The 21756-nt window shown below is 35.8% G+C and overlaps 1 protein-coding gene across 1 annotated transcript in view; it reads right to left on the bottom strand.

Moving 5' to 3' along the window:
• The window catches only part of tnksa (tankyrase, TRF1-interacting ankyrin-related ADP-ribose polymerase a), a 136419-nt gene that overhangs the window by 41162 nt on the left and 73501 nt on the right, over positions 1–21756 (bottom strand). Inside the window, exon 6 of the mRNA XM_056446934.1 lies at positions 1443–1570. Within this exon, the coding sequence (XP_056302909.1) occupies positions 1443–1570 (128 nt within the window). The remainder of the gene's footprint in view (positions 1–1442; positions 1571–21756) is intronic.

Raw genomic sequence — 21756 nt, forward strand, 5'->3', positions numbered from 1 at the left:
CAAATCACGCTGCTCTTCTGAGGTAATTCACAAATAATCTTGATGTGCATCTCCCCAGAAAATGACAGCGACTCTGTTTACACGTTTCTTAGGCGTTCATGTAGTTTCTGTATGTAATGTGCGTTTGATGGGAGGAGCGTACCTTGTGTTCGTTTCATACAGATTACAAAACAAAAAACGTTTGTTTTTCAAGTGTAGTTGGTTCCTTTAAAAGCACAGACTTCAAGCGTTATGTGGATATATTTCTTACGTCTGTGAAGCAAGTATTTGCTGAGATTTAGTGTGTCTGTCGACCACAAAAACTGTCCGAAAAGCACAAGTCTGGTGCGATCTTTCTCCCAGGGAACGTCAGTCTATAGCGATCGATGATTGGCTCATGTACATATAGACAGTGCTTCATTTGCCATATTGACCGTTACAATTTTCCCCATTCAAAACTATACAAGTGACGCACTTGTGTATTCTATAGTCTTTGGCATTAATAAACATGTACAGCACATTCCAGTGCTTATATTACAAGTGGATGACCATCTGTTAACCACAGCAATGTGACTGTAAACAAAACCATTTAAAATCACAACACATAAGCATTTGCCTAAAGTCTTAAATGTAAATTTGACCCATTTTAAATGACAAACATAAACACTCATCCATTTTTCTCTTTACCATAAAGTCAGATTTAAATGAGGATTGCTTGCTGAATTCCTCTAAACAACCCCCAGATTGTACTCTACAGAAGATTATATTCTCAATCTCATTTGGCAGCACATCTATTATAGTATCAAGGTCATCCTGACATGACACTTGTGCATCAGACACTGAGACTACAGTGATTTAATCTGCCATTAGTGTTTTAGCTACATCAGAGCATGACTTTCAACAATAATGCAAAATAAAAGATGGCCCAATATCGAGCCTTGGAGAACACCTTGACATTCTACCTGTTAGTACATACACATTTGTGGATATTTTGCACAACCTGAATCTTGCATATGTAAGAGTCAGGAGGCTGGATCACCATGGTGATACAGTCATACAGTAGCCATGGCTACACTCAATCATTTGAGCCCCTCCTGCCAATCTGTCCATCCTACAGAAAGCAAAACAGGAAAGACATCCTGCAGAAAGAGCCCACATTCTCATGCTCTGTGCAAAAGACAAAATATAATGGCAACTTAACCGTAAGCTATTAAATCTGCTTCTTGTGCAGATCCTCCATCAATTTCTTTAAGAACCCGACACACCGGCAGAATTGCCGTCTCACTCGAGAGCTGTTCCTATTGAATCACTTAAGATGAATGTGTTGCCTAAAGATGTACACTGGAAATATTACCCCCTACATACTCCAGATCTCAAAATCCTAATGCTGTTCAAATTCTTTTTGTTTAAAGGCATCACATTTGAGACTAATGAAATTCTGGTATCATTTGGCTGTCACATACAGTCTTTTCTGGTGCTGGCAGAAAGATCAGACAGGTGAACTAGAGCGAAGATCTGTGTCCATTCAGATGGCTTGTAAAGAAAGCAGTGGTAAAGCTGTGTGGCAGGGTTGACCTTTTGCCAGCAGACCCTGAAGCATGAGAGTGAGACGGTAGTCCAGGTCATTCAATGAGAAAGCGTTTCAAAACATAGGCTGCCAATAAGACAAATCACTGAACACAGAAGCCGACCCACTTCAACAAGTCAATAAAGTGTAAAATAAATGATAATATAAAGTTCATACACTTCTAGCCAGGCTAACTTCGCAGAAACAACTTTGCATGGAATTTATTTGATGACACATTTCACATTAATGTGATGATGAAAGAGAGGAAGTGTGAGAACATTTGAGCAAATACAAGCAAACAAAATGGTCATCTCTGGAACGGATTAAAGAGATTGTAAATGGGTCTGTTCTCACATTTGAAATCTGGGATTCTAGTTCTGTCTCAATAACAGGAAAAAGACAATCTACACTCAAGCAGGCACCAAAAATGCAAATTACCATGAATGACAAAAGTTTTAAATAACTGTTCTTATGCACAATTTACATCATTTAAATATATCTATTTATTTGTATTAAGAATGCATTTTTGTAGATCTAATCACATGTGGACAATGCTTAAAACGATGTGAATTTTGCCTAAATCTTCTTTCGCTTGTCCTCTTTCAAAATCCAGTAGGTAATCCAGAGGTAGTCAAAAGTTCAATAGATCAGATTGCAGTGCTCATGTGGAAAATGTGTTGGAAAAGCCACAGAAGGCAATATACTCTCTGGCTACTAACCTAATTCTTAAATATTACAGAGCCTGACAAAAGTCTTGTCATCGATCTCAGTTGTAAAAGCAACAAATAATAACTTGACTTCTCGTTGACCATTTGGAAAAGTGGCAGAAGGTCAATTTTCAGTGGAATCATCTGTTGAAGTGCATCCCAATCATCAGAAATACTGCAGAAGACCTATTGGAACCCACATGGACCCAAGATTCTCACAGAAATCAGTCAAGTTTGGTGAAGGAAAAATCATGGTTGGGGGTTACATTAAGTATGGGGGTGTGCGAGAGATCTGCAGAGTGGATGGCAACATCACTAGCTATCAAGACATTTGTGCTGCCCATTACATTACAAGGTCAAGGTGCTCCAGGATTGGCCAGCCCAGTCACCAGACATGAACATTATTGAGCATGTCTGGGGTAAGATGAAGGAGACATTGAAGATAAATCCAAATAATCTTGATGAACTCTGGAAGTCCTGCAAGAACGCTTTCTTCGCCAATCCAGATGACTTAATAAATAAGTTATTTGAGTCATTGCAGAGATGTATGGGTGCAGTCCTCCAAGCTCATACACAATATTAATTCTTTTTCCACTGCACCATGACTTTATATTCTATACTGTACATTATTTCTGTTAACTGACAAGACTTTTGTCTAAGCAAAGTCAGCCCTTACTGTCCTAATTAAATCATTAAAAATCAAAGCATGATCATATTTTATTTAGGGTAAAATAAGAATAATCTAGAGGCCTTGCCTTTCATATAAGCCACTTCTGATAGCAAATAATCAACTAGAAGTCAAGTGATTATTTGCTGTTCCTAAAACTAGGATAAGCAACAAGACTTGTCAGGTAGTGTAGTGGGCATGTTGTTCAAGCAAGCTATAGGCAGATGAGTCTATAATCTATAATCATCATATGTTCTGTAAAGTGAACGCTCTGCATATAGTTTTGTAGAACAAAAGCAAATGCCTAAAACCAACAGGTAATTTTGTCTACAATTTACAGCAGTTTTTTTTTCTTTAAACAAAATAAATATTTGTTGATTTATCTTTCATGAGATTAAAACACCTGTTCTATTGCATAAAACTAATGAGTTTTGTTCCTAAATACTAAATATAAATATCTGAATAATTAAACTGCATTTTTAAGCAGTTAACTCTTAAAGTCCCTTTAAGACAAGTCATTTCACTCGGAGGCTATCTTTGAAATGCCTCTCGGGCGTGAATGGGGAAACATTAAATTCACCAAAACTGTTTGCCAAGCTTACGATTACATTACTTATTTGGAATCACAAGTAAAAATTCAACAACAACCATCTCATACATTTCATTTCTAAACGTTCAAATCAAACAAATCTGCATTTATTCAGGTTGCTTGAGCTAACGCGCATGCCCACTTGAAAAGAACGAGATCACAACACCAACCTCATTTTTGGCCGTCACACATTATTAATCTATGAATGCTTATTATTAATCTATTGCTTCATCAAATCACGCTGGTAATTCACAACTTGTCTTGATGTTGAATCTCCTCCAGTGATTCTTTGTTTACAAGTTGTTTTTCAGTAGTTGCTGTCATGTGATGTCCGTTTGACAGGACAGACTACCTCACGTTCATTTCATACAGATTACAAAACTAGATAACTTTTGTTTTCATGTGTAGTGGATTCATTTAAAAACTGCAGATTTATGCTTTATGTGGATATATTTTATATGTCTTTGAAGCAATTATTCGCTGAGATATCATTGTGATTGTTTACCAAACTGTCGTAAAAGCTCCACATCCGGTCCACCGTAAAAGCTTGCATCCAGCCAATTGATGATTGGCTCTTGTACTAGTAGGTAGGACTTCATTCACCATATTAACCGTTACACGTTGACCGTTACACTTTTCTCCATTCCCCATTTTCAACATTGAAAAATAACTTATATTCTAAAACATATCAATAAGAAAAACAAAATCTTAAACATAAATGTTACAGAAATATTACTGTGTTTCAAATAAATCCCATTTAAAGTAAATATAATAGTTCATTTACATACACTCTAAAAAATGCAAGGTTATTTCAACTGCTTGGTCAATTGTTAAAAATTAAATGAATAGGGCCAAAATTAACCCTATGTTTGGGTTAGTCCATATTTTATCCAATTTTGGTTTAAATAACCCAGCATTTCTTAGAGTGTATGTATAAATTAGAAAAATATATATAGTATTTGAAATGAAATCAACCATGCGAGTACCAAAACGCAGACCAAAATGCCAGACATTGTGAAATATAAATTCTGAGTAGCATATTTCCCTATACATTTAATGCCTAACAAACAACAACAAAAACTACCCTGATGTGAGTGGAAATATCCCTTTGTCTGCATCTTCCCCTCGTCTTTGGCATGGAGGAATGGTGACCTGTAACCATGCCAACGGTGAGTGCTTCTCCACAGCTGTTGCCATGACTGCGGCGCATGCTATAACTAGTGTGAAATCTGTGCGGATGGAGCCTTTGGAAACAATGTGATGCCCGGCTAAGTAACCCTTTAGCGCACCTCCGCTAGTGCAGGGCGTAGTGAACAGAGGTTCTTCCGTCCCCGTGCAAACACTATGTCCAAAGAGAGGCGTCATATTAGCTGGAAGCAAACAGCGGGAAGGGGCTACCAAGCACACTAATGCCAACGACACGCTGAGAGGATCAATAAGACATTACCCCTTCTCCCAAGTCTGCAAAACCAGCGACAAATACAGTCCGTTGACTTCTATGGGAGTTTTATATTGCATAGCAGGCTTGTTAAGACAAAGCACTGCAGGTGAATGGGCCAAAAGAATTAATTAATAGTCATCACCATGCTTCCCCAGCCGAGCGATTACATTAAAGGTGTCATGAAGTGTTTTGAAATGTGCATTTTTTATTTGATGTTTGACGTAATCTCGAGTGAAAAATGAGGAGAGGATGGGACAGAGTAGCTCCTCCCCTTTTAAATAAACAGCTATTAGCATTTTGTTTTATCCCAGCTCTGCCAGTGAGAGTGGTTGAGCTCAAGTGCATCAAATGAAAAACAAATGAAGTGTCTTTGAAGGAGGCGGGCGGCATTTCAGATACTGCAGAGCATTTGATTGGTTGATTGATTGGGCAAGACTTGATGAGAAACTGAAGAACGATGTGATGTGAAAAAACCCCACAAGCTTTACGTTTATATCGGTTTTATATTTTCTGGATGCAAATTTTGTCACTGTTTTGGAACACACTAACTTATAGATATCCTTAAAGGGCACCAATGATCATAAACAGCTTTTGGACAGGACTGTGTGAAAGTATAGTGTGTCCACAGTCATATTGGAGTGATATAAATACAATAAATCTCTTTTTTTAAAGCGGCAAACCAAGAAGAGGTTTTAACAACCGCCAATTAACAAATATTTTATGTCCACAAATCATGTTTTGGAAAGAAACTGGGATTAAAACATATGGTACAACTGTCTATGATCAGCTCCACTTCAATCGTTAATTTTATAAATTTTAAAACAGCATGTTTGTAAAAAAGACAGTAAAATAGTGACCAGACTAGTGACCTTATTTAAGCTTCATCCGTGTCTGTCTCTATCACTGACAGCTGTTTATCTGACGTGACGCAGACACGCATGTGGAAACAGGGGGCGAGGAGAAGCAGCTCATTTGGATCTAAAGCCACAGGCTACAAAAACAGCTACAATATATTCAGACACCAAAAAGGGGCGATTCTACATATATATATTAATAATGTAATGGTATTCTGTGCTAAAACTCTTATCTTACATCTTGTAAAAGGGGTAAAATAGGTTTAAATGATATATGCATTTATCTGCATACATTCAAGCACCAAATCTGACTGTTTCAAAATTTATTTTTTGCACATATCATAACAGTTAAAGGTTTTAACAGAGATGATTTTGGTTCTTTTTTAATCACTTCATAATCAGCTTCATAATAATCCAACTCCAGAAAATCCAACAAACAGTCATTAAAATATGAATTTCCACAATTGTTTTATAGAATAGCATTGCTGCTTGTTGTTGCTAATTAAATATATAATGCAGAATAAATCCCTTAGTAAAACCAAAGACTAAAACTGCAGCTGAAGTGGAAATTTGTGGCTTATTTTTGAGAAAATGGCCTTAAAAGCATGTACTGTAATTGAAATCTACAAAAACAAATTGAAAAAATATATATTATGAAGCTTAAAATATGCCGAAACAATCTGAATTTAAATGGTGTTGATTAGAATTATTAACTATTGTAATTTAATATAACTGAATCTTATATTTCTTAATTTGAATTTGGATTTCTTAACTTGAATACTGAACATCTGAAATTTAAGACAACAGAATTTTATTTTCAGGCAGATTTTTATGCACGTATTTTCAAACTTCAGATTTTTTGGTTCTGAATTCACAGACCGCAGATTTCTAGTAAAAATATAGTTTCAAGTATTTAGGATGAAGAAATTCAGACCATCAAATTCAGTCCTACAATTCAAATCCAGAAATTCAGATTGTATAATTCAGGTAGAGAACAATTCAAATTTAGATTGTTTCGGCATATTTTAAACTCAATAAATTATGAAAAAAAAAAATCGAAAGCCTTTTTTGGATGTCTTCTTTACATTAGACTGAAGAAAAAAAAAAACACTTTCCTAAAAGCTAAAAGCCTCAAAACTGTCAGGCGCATAAACCAGTGTGTTTGCCTGCAGTGTCTTGCTTTAATAAAAGAGATCAGGGCCCAAAGGGGGTGACACCTGGCTCCTCAGTCCTAATCACAACACTCGGCCCACCATTAAAGACAGTCCCGATGGAGCACTGAAGGCGTTAACAACCAGCGCCTCCAACGGGATGCTATTTCAAATCACGTGCCATCAAGAGCTCAGGTTTTCCCTGGAGTCTTTTGCTGGAAAGCAGAGACAAACAGTCATGTGTGATAATTAACTGCAACATCATCTGTGTATGTAAAAGCATGAGAAAGAGAGAGGAAAGAGATTAATGCAGACGCGAAACACTATAAATTATCTACACACGCAGGTGCTGTTTCTTCCATACGCCTACAATTCTACGAGGACGCATCGTTGTGCAATGAGGGCCAGGAACAGACGCTTGGATAGACAAAATATTTGTTAATCTTTAGAAATAAGGAAATAAACAGACACAAAAACTCATGAGTGAATTAACATATTCTCACCAGCAACCACTGCACAGATTGTTTTATCTCAGCCTGTGCAGTGAGGCTGCCTCAACTTGATACCTTATCAAAGACGGGGATGCCTTGTTCATTTCAAAGTCTGAAGGTGGAAAAAACAAAACATCACTTCAGGTGAGAACAAACAAGTGACAACACTATCCACACATCTGCGCATACACTATACAGCAGCTTAAATTCAGCAAGAAATTGAGGTTACTGACTTCAATATTGCAATCTTGAATATTAAATAGAGGGTGGAAGAAGTGATTAAATATATTCTGCCCAAGCTAAAAATTGACAATCAGAAAGAGAAAGAAAAAAAACATCATTCCAGAGTTGAAGAAAAATTTCAGATTTTAATTACAAAGGCAAACATTTTTCCCCTCAGTTTGGATTAATGTGCACTGATTAACTGTTCACCTCACAAAGAACATTCGTGAGAACTCTAAGAACTAGTCAAAAGTTCAGGGTCAGGACATTTCTTTTCTTTTAACCTTGATTTTATTCAGCAAACAATTCAATTTTAATACACATTAAGACGATCAAAAAGTGACCAAATTTAGAATGTCACAAACTAGTTATTTTAAATAAATGCATTCCTTCTGAGCATTTTATTATTAATCAAAGTATCCTAATAAAGTGCATCTTGAGCATCAAGTCAGCATGTTAGAATACTTTTTGAAGGATTAGGTCAAGTAACTGGTGCTAAAAATTCAGCATTGACATTGCAGAAATCAATTGTATTTTAAAAAGTAAACAGTTTATAGTATTTATAGTTATATTTTACACGTTAAATGGATAGTTCATCCAAAAAAAAACTCAAATATTTACTTTTGTTTCTGCATATGTTCAGTCATTATCTGAAGAATTTTGTAAACCACCAACAATTGACATCTATAGTAAGGATAAATAATACTAAGGAAGTCAAACGCTGCTGCTTCCGACATTCTTTAATATCTTTCTTCTGTAATTTTATGCATTGTTTGCTTAACAATTACAAAATGAAAGACAAAAAAGTCATGTGCTAATGTGTACAGGGCACGTTATAAGGCTTAAAGTCGGTCGAATAACTAGAGCTGTGGCGATTAATCAAAGATTTTCTCTTCAAAGTTGATTCTTAGCTTAGGTTTTTACCAACAAATGACCCTTTATGCTTTAAAAACAGGCATACTTTGCTTCTATCTAATTCCTTACACATAAAGCTTAAACCTAACATAATTATTAATAAAGTTAGGAAAGCCATAAACTAATTACAAGAATGTTCAAAGTGATCTGTGTTTACATTTGACCACTTACATGACTAATCCGAAAGCACAGATGTGTTTTTTAGTGAGCGTATATCTCTATTACTATACTATACTACACTTAAGCATGGGATGATAACAGGTTTTAAGGTTTACCACAGTTTGGAAAAGTCAAGCTTTTAAAACCACTAAACTTTTCTGTTATACCAATCCTAAGGAATTTGAAAGAGTTTTTTTTATCTACTGAAACTAATAAAAAGAGCAGAAGTCAATTATTAATTTTAATTATTCAGCCTGACATGTTTACTGTTACCAAATAATATAAATGTTTCCTAAAATGAAATATATTGTGTTCAATGGGGGGAAAAGTTTTTTTTTTTTTTTTACCCAGACACTTAAAAATAACATATTTTAGAGAAGCAATCTCAATACCGTAATACTGTAATACTGTGATATTTTAATCCAAGTTTATCATACCGTCAGAAACTTGTACAGGCCCTAACCTAAGTACGCTAAAACTATTTTGTCATTTCTATTCTGAAATAAAAAAGAAAATCTTTTTAAATGGAGCACTAAAAACACAATTTTGTGTAAATGTATTGAGTTTCAATCACTGTTATTTTTCTAAATACTTTGCGCAATAATCCATATATTGTTCATTGTGTTCTAACCTCTCCAAACTCTGTGCTTTTGCTAACCAGAACCAACCAACGACAAAGCAAGAGCGAAGTCCTGAGGAACGCTGGATCCAGAGAGCTGAGACTTAGTGCAAAAGCAAATCTGTCTGAGCTAATTCCTCTTCCCACATCATTCTCCTCCAGTACACGTAATCTTCAAGCTAAAGCTTTCAATATGTTAAAGCAAATGTTATCACACTGGAGAAACGGCTCTGTTTCACAATTCCACCCAGAGTAATGATGGGGCATTCAACGGAAGAACAGCTTCCAATATGCTGACATGAATGAGAATGTCTTCATCTTACACTCTGGAAGCTTTTTTGGTGATGTTTGATAAAAGACATCAAAAGCTACAAGATATATGGTTATGAAATATGGCCTGTTAATGCTTTTTTGTCCAAGCTTTTTTTTTTTTTTTAACTATAGGTAGTTCTTAAATACATAGTTCAACCATAATTGACCCACTGTTTACTTAACATCAACTTGTTCCAACATTATCTGAAAGACATTAATTAACAATAAAATAACATCCTGACAATTAAATAAAAACTCTAATACTTAAATTGTGTAAATGTGGCAAATGCTATTACCAGCAAACAGACTTTAAAGTGAATGCTTTAGTCATTTTCATAGCGGACTTTAACCCAATGGAAGTCTTTTATCCACTCTTCGAAAAGTGTAAATGGTGGATTAACTTTCCCACACGATCACTTATCAGATGTGCCATTATTTGTAACTTTAGGTGGTTTCTAAAACAAAATCTGTCAGTGTTATTTTCATTCTCTCATCTTCATCTCTTTACATTTTCAGGGTTGTCGCTTCCTGTCATCTGAAGGCAGAAGGTGCTTACTCTATGAGTTTCTTTTTTCTGTTGAATTTAAACAAAGATAAGCAAACCATTGATTTCAATAGTGAACAGAACAAGTCTGATTAAACGATGAGTAAATTATGACATTTTTAATTGTGGAGTGAGCTATGCTTTTAAATCTAATAACTGTAACATTATCTGAAAGACATAAAAAGAGATTATATTAATTATAAAAATGTCAAATTTACAAATTTACTAACCTTCATCAAGTTGCACGCTAGTTTATTATGTATAAATACCATTATAACTATATTGTTTAAATATTATTATAACTATAGGCCTACATCATGCTGACGATCAAAATCAAAATGATCTGATATAACAGGCAATTATCTTCTGAGTGCACCTGAAAAGACATGAATGACACTTCTTATAGAGCTTGAGAAGCATACAGTCCTTTGGAATCTATATAAGTTGTAAAATAAAAAGTTGCAGGTTAAGAAAACAGCATGGGAGGAAGTTGCCATGGGCCTGAAAACTAAAAAATAAAAAGTGTATTTTTTATTTAAATGTTAGGGTTTTTTGTGTGTTTGTTTGTTATGTTCCACAAAAGTTAGTCAGTTTTGAAATATTGTGATGGTTAGCAAAATGTAAAAGATTATATCCTTTAAAATGCACACTGAAGTTTCTCTAAATTAAACTATATTTAATTTTATGCATCATTTGAGAAAAGAAAATGACCTAAATTCTGAGCAACGAAGCAAAAGAGCTTACTGACATGCTGAAAGTTCGGACAAGTTAAGTGGAACTGACTACAGTCTGTATTTAACATACAGCAGAGTCCAGCTCAAACCAAATCTGAGGGGGAAAAGCAGCAGAGAAAGGGAGTAAAACGTGGAAAGAAAATGAAAAAGTCAATTGTTCACCATGGAACAACTGTGACATGATTGATGGGATCTGCGGTAGGCGTACGGTAAGTGATTGTTTTTCCCTGAGCCCCAGTAGAAGGCATCTTGTATAATGTGCTCCAGTGTGCTGTGTTAATAACGTCCTGCACTTCAGAGAGCTCCATCATTTTCCAACCCGGACCGTAGCAAATCACACACTCTGGTGTATGCTTCCTATTCTCTCTCTCTCTGTCACACGCACACACACAGCCAACACACACACAGGCATAGCTTTCAATCCAGACATCTTTTAAAGCTAGCATGGCACTGATAAATACTTTTCCACTTCAAGAAATAGAGTGAGGGCAAGTCATTCATCTCTGCTTTGCACTGATTTTTTTACACTGATTTCTCAAAGGTCAGCGGAGAACAAAAGCAAGTTAAAGAACGCAAGGAGGTGATGGAGCTAATCAAGACCATTTTTCCAACTGACATTGCATATATACTAAAGGTTTGTTGTGGAACAGAGCTTAACTGGACATAAAGCTCCGATAAGAAATCTTGAGTTTGAGCCTCTGTTTTTGTGTTGTGAAAATATTGAGAGCAAAATCTAGAAAACAATTCTATTTGTGTCTAAAGTGAACAAGTCTGGAAATCACTTTCTGTTTGTGGCTAATGTAAATACAATTAAAATCAGAGTCCGAAACCACTTCTGTTTGTGTATAATGTTAACACAAGTTTGGAAACCGCTTCTCTGTCTGTGGCTAATGTGAACACAAATCTGAAAACCACTTTAGTTTGTGCCTAATCTGAACACAATCAGAAACAGAGCGCAGAACGTTCTTCTGTTCATAGCCAATTTGTTGAGTGTTGAATCACTTCTACTTCTGTTTGTGGCTAATGTGAACAAATAAATACAGTCCTGTGCCACTTCTCTTTGTGTCTAAATTGCACACAACTAAAAACAGAGTCTGGAACCACTTCTGTTTGTAGCCAATGTGCATTACATTAAGAACAGAGTCTTGCACCACTACTATTGTTTGTGGATGTGAACACATGACTAGAAACCACTTATAATTGTGGCTAATGTGAACACAATTAAGAACAGTGTCTGGAACCACTTCTGTTTGTGGCTAATGTGCACATAATTATGAACAGAGTCTTGAACCACTACTACTACTGTCTGTGGCTAATATGAACAAAGGGCAGGAAACCACTTCTGTCTGTGGCTAATGTGAACAAAGAAGAACACAGTCTGGAACCACTTCTGTTTTAGCCAATGTGCATTACATTAAGAACAGAGTCTTAAACCACTACTATTGTTTGTGGATGTGAACACCTGGCTAGAAACCACTTATGCTTGCGGCTAATGTGCACATAATTAAGAACAGAGTCTTGAATCTCTACTACTTTTGTTTGTGGCTAATGTGAACAAGTCTGGAAATCACTTCTAATGATTTTTAAACAATTGAGATTTCCCCCTTTTGAGATATACTCACAGTAAAGGGGGGAAATACTGCATAAAAACAGACAAGCGAAAGGGATAATCTAATTCAGATTCTAAACATAACATGGCTTCTAAATTGAGACTAGTTTTAAATTCAGCCAAGGCACTACCTCCCTACAGTCTAGATTTAATATATTTGATCAAATTAGAGGAAGAATTCTATTCAAAATGTGCCACAGGGTCGTGATTTCTCACTTTTATTTTAGCAGTCATTCTGCTAAATGTGTGTGAATGTTCTCTCACATTCTGATGAAAAGCCTGTCCACTCTCAGTGCCCTTTCCATGAAAAAAATGTCAACGCAAAGAGGCCTTTTTCAGCAAAGATGGAGCTTAGCTTTTAGTGTGCCCTTAAACGTATCATGATGAGCAGTGTCTGTGTCTTCACTGACAACCTCTTCTCTAGACAGGAGACTAATGACTCTGCTTTTTCTATCGTTCAGACAGCTACATCTATGGCAAAGCACCCCTTCCCATCACACATCGACACTCCCTTTCTGTCTTTGCCGGCAAAACCTCTGTCGCTGTAAGTGCCTTAACCCCCTTCACAGCCCAGTAAATGAGCCCTTTTAAGGAGCCACAAGACACCAGCCATCTCTATGCCCCAAGTCACCCTAGATGGTTGATATCATCTGTAACTTTTTGAGGCGATAAGGAGATTATACTGAAGGGATACGAGGTGTGATTCCATGCCTGGCCCACCACCATCCACCTCCAGGGGAAACCTACACTGTCCCTCTTACTGGGATGACTTCTAATAGATGCAAATGACGTCTTTGGTGGGAGAGAGCAGCTGCTCCTCGGGGATCAGACCTCTTCATCAGTGCCGCCGGTCAAGCATGCTGTCTGATCTGATGGGGAGTTTTGGGCTTTGCCAGGCTGTGACAGAGTGAGATGCTTACAGCAATGAGAGGTTCAGGACTAATGATCAGAGTTTCAAAGTGTGATGGACAAATCAGCAGGCCTCACACCGTCTTCTCGTTTTCAATGGGCCAAGTGTTTAACCGCACATCCAGTTAGTCATCATCTACTCCCTTTTGCACCAGCTGCTCACAGTCTAAAGTGTTTTTTTCTTCAACATATGATGCATCTCGATTGTTACAATTTTTGTTTAATAATGCAACTTTGAGTATGATGCGAACACAACTGGAACGCTTTGTGATATTTTGAGCTGAATTAAGAACGCCTTTTCAAATCAAGCTAAATCTTTTAAAAATTTTATTAAACATATTGTGGAAAACAGATTTGAATTCAATTATGCATGTAAGAAAATAGTAATAATGCATTAAAAACAAACGACAGCAGGATCAGGGAGGTGCCAAGCTGGAGCCTCTCTCCAATCCCCTGGACTCTGTGATGGTTGTGGAAATTCCAAATTGAACCAAAACAAACAATTACAATTGTCTTAATATTGACAATGGAAATTCGGGAAAAGTGCTTTCAACCAGCAGAGCCTGGGAATTAAAGTAGATGAGTGTACTGTATTGTATTAAGTGTGAGATTGGACTTGCATATCAGGAATGTGTGTATTTTGTGTTGGCCACTCTTTGTATAACCCTGAGTTACTTTTTGGTTGGCCATCTGTTTGTTTCTAATGAGTCTTCTGTTTTCATTATTGCAAACTAGATATTAAAGTTTGAGGACCAACTTTATGGTGGCTTGAAAAGCGAGTCTGAAAGTTTTGAAGTCGTTTTAAAGTGTAAACTAGCATGATTCTAGCATGAATTAGCATGATTCTAGCATGAATTAGCATGTAACTAGCATGATTCTAGGATGAATTAGCATGATCCTAGCATGAATTTGCATGTAACTAGCATGATTATAGCATGGATTAGCATGTATTAGCATGTTGTTAGCATGATTCTAGCATGAATTAGCATGTTTCTAGCATAGTTCTAGCATGAATTAGCATGTTATTAGCATGATTCTAGCATGAATTAGCATGTTTCTAGCATAGTTCTAGCATGAATTAGCATGTTATTAGCATGATTCTAGCATGAATTAACATGTTACTGGCATGATTATAACATGAATTAGATGTTACTAGCATGATTCTAGCATGAATTAGCATGTTATTAGCATGATTTCTAGCAGGAATTAGCATGTAACTAGCATGATTCTAGCATGAATTAGCATGTTACTAGCATGTTTCTAGCATGAATTAGCATGTTGTTAGCATGAATTAGCATGTTTCTAGCATGATTCTAGCATGTTACTAGCATGTTACTAGCATGTTTCTAGCATGAATTAGCATGTTACTAGCATGATTCTAGCATGAATTAGCATGTAACTAGCATGATTCTAGCATGAATTAGCATGTTACTAGCATGTTTCTAGCATGAATTAGCATGATTCTAGCATGAATTAGCATGTTACTAGCGTGTTTTTCTAGCATGAATTAGCATGTTTCTAGCATGATTAGCATGTTATTAGCATGAATTAGCATGTTATTAGCATGATTCTAGCATGAATTAGCATGTTACTAGCATGAATTAGCATGTTATTAGCATGATTCTAGCATGAATTAGCATGTTACTAGCATGATTCTAGCATGAATTAGCATGATTCTAGCATGAATAGCATGTTACTAGCATGATTCTAGCATGAATTAGCATGTTACTAGCATGTTTCTAGCATGAATTAGCATGTTACTAGCATGATTCTAGCATGAATTAGCATGTTACTAGCATGATTCTAGCATGAATTAGCATGTTATTAGCATGATTCTAGCATGAATTAGCATGTTACTAGCATGATTCTAGCATGAATTAGCATGTTACTAGCATGTTTCTAGCATGAATTAGCATGTTACTAGCATGATTCTAGCATGAATTAGCATGTTACTAGCATGTCTCTAGCATGAATTAGCATGTTACTAGCATGTCTCTAGCATGAATTAGCATGTTATTAGCATGATTTAGCATGTTTCTAGCTTGAATTAGCATGTTATTAGCATGATTCTAGCATGAATTAGCATGTTACTAGCATGTTTTCTAGCATGAATTAGCATGTTACTAGCATGTTTCTAGCATGAATTAGCATGTTACTAGCATGATTCTAGCATGAATTAGCATGTTACTAGCATGATTCTAGCATGAATTAGCATGTTACTAGCATGATTCTAGCATGAATTAGCATGTTACTAGCATGAGTCTAGCATTGAATTAGCATGTTACTAGCATGATTCTAGCTTGGATTAGCATGTTACTAGCATGTTTCTAGCATGAATTAGCATGTTACTAGCATGATTCTAGCATGTTACTAGCATGTTTCTAGCATGAATATTAGCATGTTACTAGCATGTTTCTAGCATGAATTAGCATATTGTTAGCATGATTCTAGCATGAATTAGCATGTTTCTAGCATGAATTAGCATGTAACTAGCATGATTCTAGCATTTATTAGCATGTAACTAGCATGTTACTAGCATGATTCTAGCATGAATCAGCTTGTTTCTAGCATGAATTAGCATGTTGTTGGCATGATTCTAGCATGAATTAGCATGTTACTAGCATGACTAGCATGTCACTATCGTGTTGCTAGCACCTTTCTAGCAAGATTAGCATGTCAGTAGGATTGTTAAAACTGTTAGCGTGCTGTGTTAGAATAGCTAGTCACAGTCTATGGGACAGTTGCATAGGGTGCTGAAATTGGTTGCTAGGGAGTGGCTAGTAAGTTTAAAGGTAATCAGTGATTGGCTGCTGGCTTAGACTGATTTGAATGAGGCCAGACTCTAGTCTGTATGGACAGTCTGATGCAGAGTTATGAGCTCACAAGGTTGCTTCCAATGTTAAGTAAATGGGAGGTCTTTTTACAATGGAGTCTATGGGACAGTTGCTAGGGTGCTGTAAGTGGTTGCTAGGGAAGTGGCTAGTAAGTTAAAAAGTCATCCAGTTATTGGCTGATGGCTAGACTGAGTTAAATGAGTCCAGTTAGAAGTCGGTAGACCGTCTGATGCAGAGTTATGAGCTCACAAAGTTTGACCCCAATGTTAAGTCAATGGGACTTTTGGGATTTTTCTGGGTCGTTTTCGGAAAACCCAAGGTCGGATCAGTTAGAAAAGATATAGCAACCGAGTCAGACCAGTTTGAAGGTTTGACGAAAGTTTGAAGTATGTAGCTTGAAAGGCCTAGGAAGGAGATACACTTAGAAATTAGTCTCAGAAGAATAAGAAGAAGAAGAAGAAGAAGAAGAAGAAGAAGAAGAAGACGAGAAGAAAGAAGAAGAAGAAGAATAAGTTTAAGATAGATAACAGTATGCTGGCTTTTCAAGCCACCATAACTAGTTCAGTACAAAGAAAGAAAGAAAGAAATGCCTGCCTGTTTTTATCGTTTTTTCCATATCGCAAAAACACAACAGTAATATGGTAGTGATAGCGTTGCTTTGGCTTTTTCGGGGTTAATTATTGTGATTTCCCAATTGCAACAGAGAAATACTGGGAAATGTCTGCAGACTGTCACCTGTTTTGTCATCACTTTAGATATTACGCTAAAGAATCATTCAAAACACTAACACAAAAATCACATTGGTGAAGTAGCAACAGCTTCTCCTGTTCTGACGTCAGCTGCAGACGTAAAGGAATGGTGGAACAAAGTAGTTCCTCATACAAAAGGGTTTTTGGACTCTACGTGTTTGATTTTCTTTTTATATACCACAATTATGTTGTTTAAACTCAATATCACACTCACAGCAATGCGAAATGGCTTTATATCGTCACTGGTGGGACACGAACGCCTCCCAATAGTGCCGATATACCGCCAATACGCACTGCCACTCGTGTGATATTGCTCATATATAAAGCCTTGTGGTTTAACACAACCTTAGATTGTTTAATGACAGAATGATTGAAATGAAACAAATTATAGTAAATGAAAGAACAATTAATAGACCAAATGGCAAACAACCTATAAAATAGATATGACTGCCAAAACAAAAGATAGCAGGCTCCAATAGAACGAAAACCACCATAGAATGAGCAAATGACAAACAACAGAAAACTAAATTGACAGAACAATCATTAGAGAAAACAATCAATAAATTGACAAAGAAATGATTAACTAAATGAGCAGAACAATATAGAGACGGACGAACAGGTGATCAAATGAACAAACACTGAACAATCACAAAACAATTAATAGAACGACCATCAGATAAAATAATAGAAGATATAATAACACAAACAACAGAACAACCATTATAATGAATGACAATGGCTGACAGACAGACAGAATAATGGACAAACAACCAAAAGATCAACAGAACAACCAATACAAGAATGATAGAGACAGAATGGACAACATAAATGAACAAAGAACAAGAGGAACAATCAACTGACAGAACAGTCAGCAGATAGAATGACGACAGATCACAGAATGAATGAAGAAATAGAGCGACAGAAAAATCTATAGACAGAGACACTGATAGAATGAGACTGACGATGCAAACAGACAAATGACAAAAGCCAAGAAAATGCAGCAAACAATAAATCTAAATCAACTTCTGTGAGGTTAGGCCAATTCAACACAAACTGAGTGAATGTTTCATCTGAAATTTGCACCAATGTCGCATCTAATATGTCTAGTAAGACTAGTTGTCACCATTTCCACACTCAAGACTTTGATTCAGAGGACAGCCACTCTTCATCCTTTTGAATTGCCACAGCCTGCAGGGCTACTTGAATCCTCACAGGTTGTGGTAAATTGCCAATATGAGAGCACCCAAACCACGTGCTGGCTCCTCACATGGAGGCAAGAGAGGAGGCAGGACAGAGGCCCAACCTGAATACAAAGCAGTTCAAGGGGTACATTAACACGCTACGCTTCGCTGAGCAGAAGCTCCTCCGGTCACAGCTGCCATGAAACGCTGAGGACAACACAGCCAGCCAGAAAATATGACAGAAGAGAAGAAAAATGCTGTGTTACATGATGTACGTTTCTGAGGTGTAGTGCAATTACGCACACAAAACACCATAGGACGAGAAACTGTTTGACAATGTACAAACAATCTAGATTTCACCAAAAGAGATTGACATTACGGTGAAGTTTTTTTGTTGTAATGCAGAGGATTTCTCCAGGAGCTGTCATTTGTCACACAGGTGGAAATATTTAAAGGAAATGTTCAGATGACCGTAAAAATGTGATCATTTGTCTTATTAAAAAGAATGAAAGAACAAAAAAAACGATGTCTTAATGCCATATAAGCAGTACTGGCTATATTCATGGCTATATTCATGCAAAGAAAATCATAACAATACATTGGATGGAAGAAGGTCCTGCAAAGGTGGCTCCCTGGATTCAGAGACTTAAACAAGTCTATATAAAAGAAAAAAATGACTGTATTTCTACAAATAAAGACTAATATTTTTCTGAATAGGTGGAAATGCATACAAGATTTTAGAGATGCAGGATTTAGGGGCTCTATTTTACAATCTAGGTGCAACGTCTAAAGCGCATGGCACAAAAGTGTGTGTCCGAATTTACTTTTGCATTTTAAGAATGGGAAAACAAGATTTGGGCCCTGGCACATGGTCAACAGGGTTGTGCTTATTCTCTTAATGAGTTATGGGTGTGTTTTGAGTGCAATCTGCAATAAATCAATTAGAGTTTCATCTCTTATTCCCTTTAAGAGTCATGCATAGGGCATTTTTGCTATTTCCTGGCGGACTTTGTAAGAGGAAAAACTGAAACGCATCATTAGTGAGAAAACAGTTAACAAACAATCTGCAGCGGGAGAATAAAGAATGAGCCTCCTCCATTGGGCCTCTTTACTTTCTCTTTACTTTACTCTTTGCTTTATTCCTTTACTTCCGTGGATAAGGAAACGGTGTTGTAAACACTCCACTGAAGACATTCATTAGCCTACATATTTAATTGCGTTTCTTAAACAGAAAGATTTGTTCAGAACTTTTTCTAAATTCAGTTTCAATTTCCAGCAAACAAATAAATGAACAATAATAACGAAAGTGGTGGTCAAAAACAGAGCTGTTGTCCAAACACACGTCTATTCTGAGGCACCATGCAGTGACGCATACATCTCCAAAACCCGGACCGGTGGACAAATCTCAACTTTTTTTAATTAAAGCAAATATAATTTGCATATAATAAATAATACTGCTAATAATAATACCATTATATAAATGCGAAATTGTCAGTAAATAGTATTGTTTGTAACATTTTAATCCTATTTTCATATGTAAAAATATTTGTATTTCTGTACATCCTGTGTGTATTAAGCAACGCGTAAGCATTTGGACCCGCACAAGCACACTAACAGTTGCCTCCTGACGCTGGACTTTTAGCACCCGCTTTCAGTTGGTCAATAATGTGTCTTTTTCAGTTAATCAAAATAGTAATGCACCAACAATGTGCCTTAACAAACATCCTTATAGACCAGCACGCCAAAGTGGCACAAATTGATTTGCCATTCATACATGTGTCGCAATACGTGAAAATGAGGTTGCGCTGGTCTGAAAATAGCACAAATTGCAGCAAACACGTCTTGCACCTTATTTGCGTCGGTGTATGACAGGGCCCTTACAGTGTAATTATACCATTAATGTAATTTGATGCAACTACAATGATAACACAATGTAACTTGACGTACAAATGTATCCCCTGAAATAGAACATTATCATCATTGCAGTAACTATTTTATTTTATTATCTATTTTTATTTGTTTTAATATTTTTTTCCCCCAATTCCTTCATCTATAAGGGGCTAAGATGTTGGGAAGGGGTATGTATATGTATGTGTTATGTAATCAAAAAGATCTTTCAATGTAGTTAGTTATAAATATTCTAAAATTGTTAAACTTTTAAACCTTTCCTTTAAAATATTTTTCTGAAGACAAAATGTTCTCTAATATTAAAATATGTTTATAGTCAAAAACAAAATCTTGCACAAGTCATAAATTGGTTTCTCTCCCCTTTTATAAATACGAGTGGGTAAGCATTGCATGGCCAATTCTACATCTTGAATGTACTACCTTGTTGTGTCTATTTTTAACATGGTAATTAAAATATAAACTATTTAATATAAATATAAAAGAGCTATAAAAAAACAGCATAATATTATTTCAAGCATAGTATGAAACAGATGATAGTTTAACAAGTTATCAAAATAAATAAATAATAAGGCTATCAATGTTGAAATTTTAACATTTGTTATTAATTATAAATTCACGTTTTGTTCCAGAAGTAGTATTATTATATTTTTAAAGTTAATATGAAGCATGCTGAGATTGTGTGTGTTTTTAAATATCTATATATATATATATATTTTTTTTTTTGTGATTTTTTTTGCATGTGTTTGTTGTGTCTTAATGCTACTGCACTAATTTAACTTCTTGGATTAATACAAAACCAAAAATCCTAATTTAAAATATAAAATATGATGAGTTTTTAATATCTTTAAAGCTCTAACTTAAATGAACAATAAATAATAAATATGCAACTCCTCATAAGAGATACTGAGAGTGGATTGTAGCAGTAAATCTTGACGATTGTTGTCTGGAGACCTATTTCATCTGCAATAAATTGAAGAACAGAACTGTTAAGACCTTCGCCTCCTACACAACACTAAGACACCGATTCAAAACTGAAAATAGAATACTCTGATAAAAAATCTGCAAATAGGAAGCGCATAGTGGTAAAAATATCCATAAAAAACAAACAGCACAACTTTAAATAGATATCACTTCCTTTAGGTATAGCTTTCTATTTTACACTTAAACAAACAAAAAAAAATCCCAAAAATTTGACTGCAAGCAGAAATGTTAAAGGAGTGACAAAACAACATGAAACCTACGAATGATTGTAGAATAGTCAAATATCCATAAAATAAAACAGCAGAACTTTAAAACATAATCTAACTTTAATAGTTTTTATTAAACTCTACAAATAAAAATATCCCAAATGATGCAACCATGAGCAAAAATGATGCAGCGAAGAGACAAAAAAACATATAACTATGAGAGATAGGTGGTGCAGCCATTGACGCAAAGAGGTTCTCTGGATATTTATGTTTGATTTTTTGATCACAAACAACTAAACTAAATTGTTTGCCGAGTGCGTTTTTGTTTTGTAATAGGGCTGGATGTTAAAACGATAACAATTATTATAGTTAGAGATACACCAAAAAATAAATTCTGAGCCAAAACCAAAACTTGGCCAAAAACAGAA

The sequence above is a fragment of the Danio aesculapii genome, chromosome 21 (assembly GCF_903798145.1).
Source record: "Danio aesculapii chromosome 21, fDanAes4.1, whole genome shotgun sequence".
Classification (NCBI taxonomy): domain Eukaryota; kingdom Metazoa; phylum Chordata; class Actinopteri; order Cypriniformes; family Danionidae; genus Danio; species Danio aesculapii.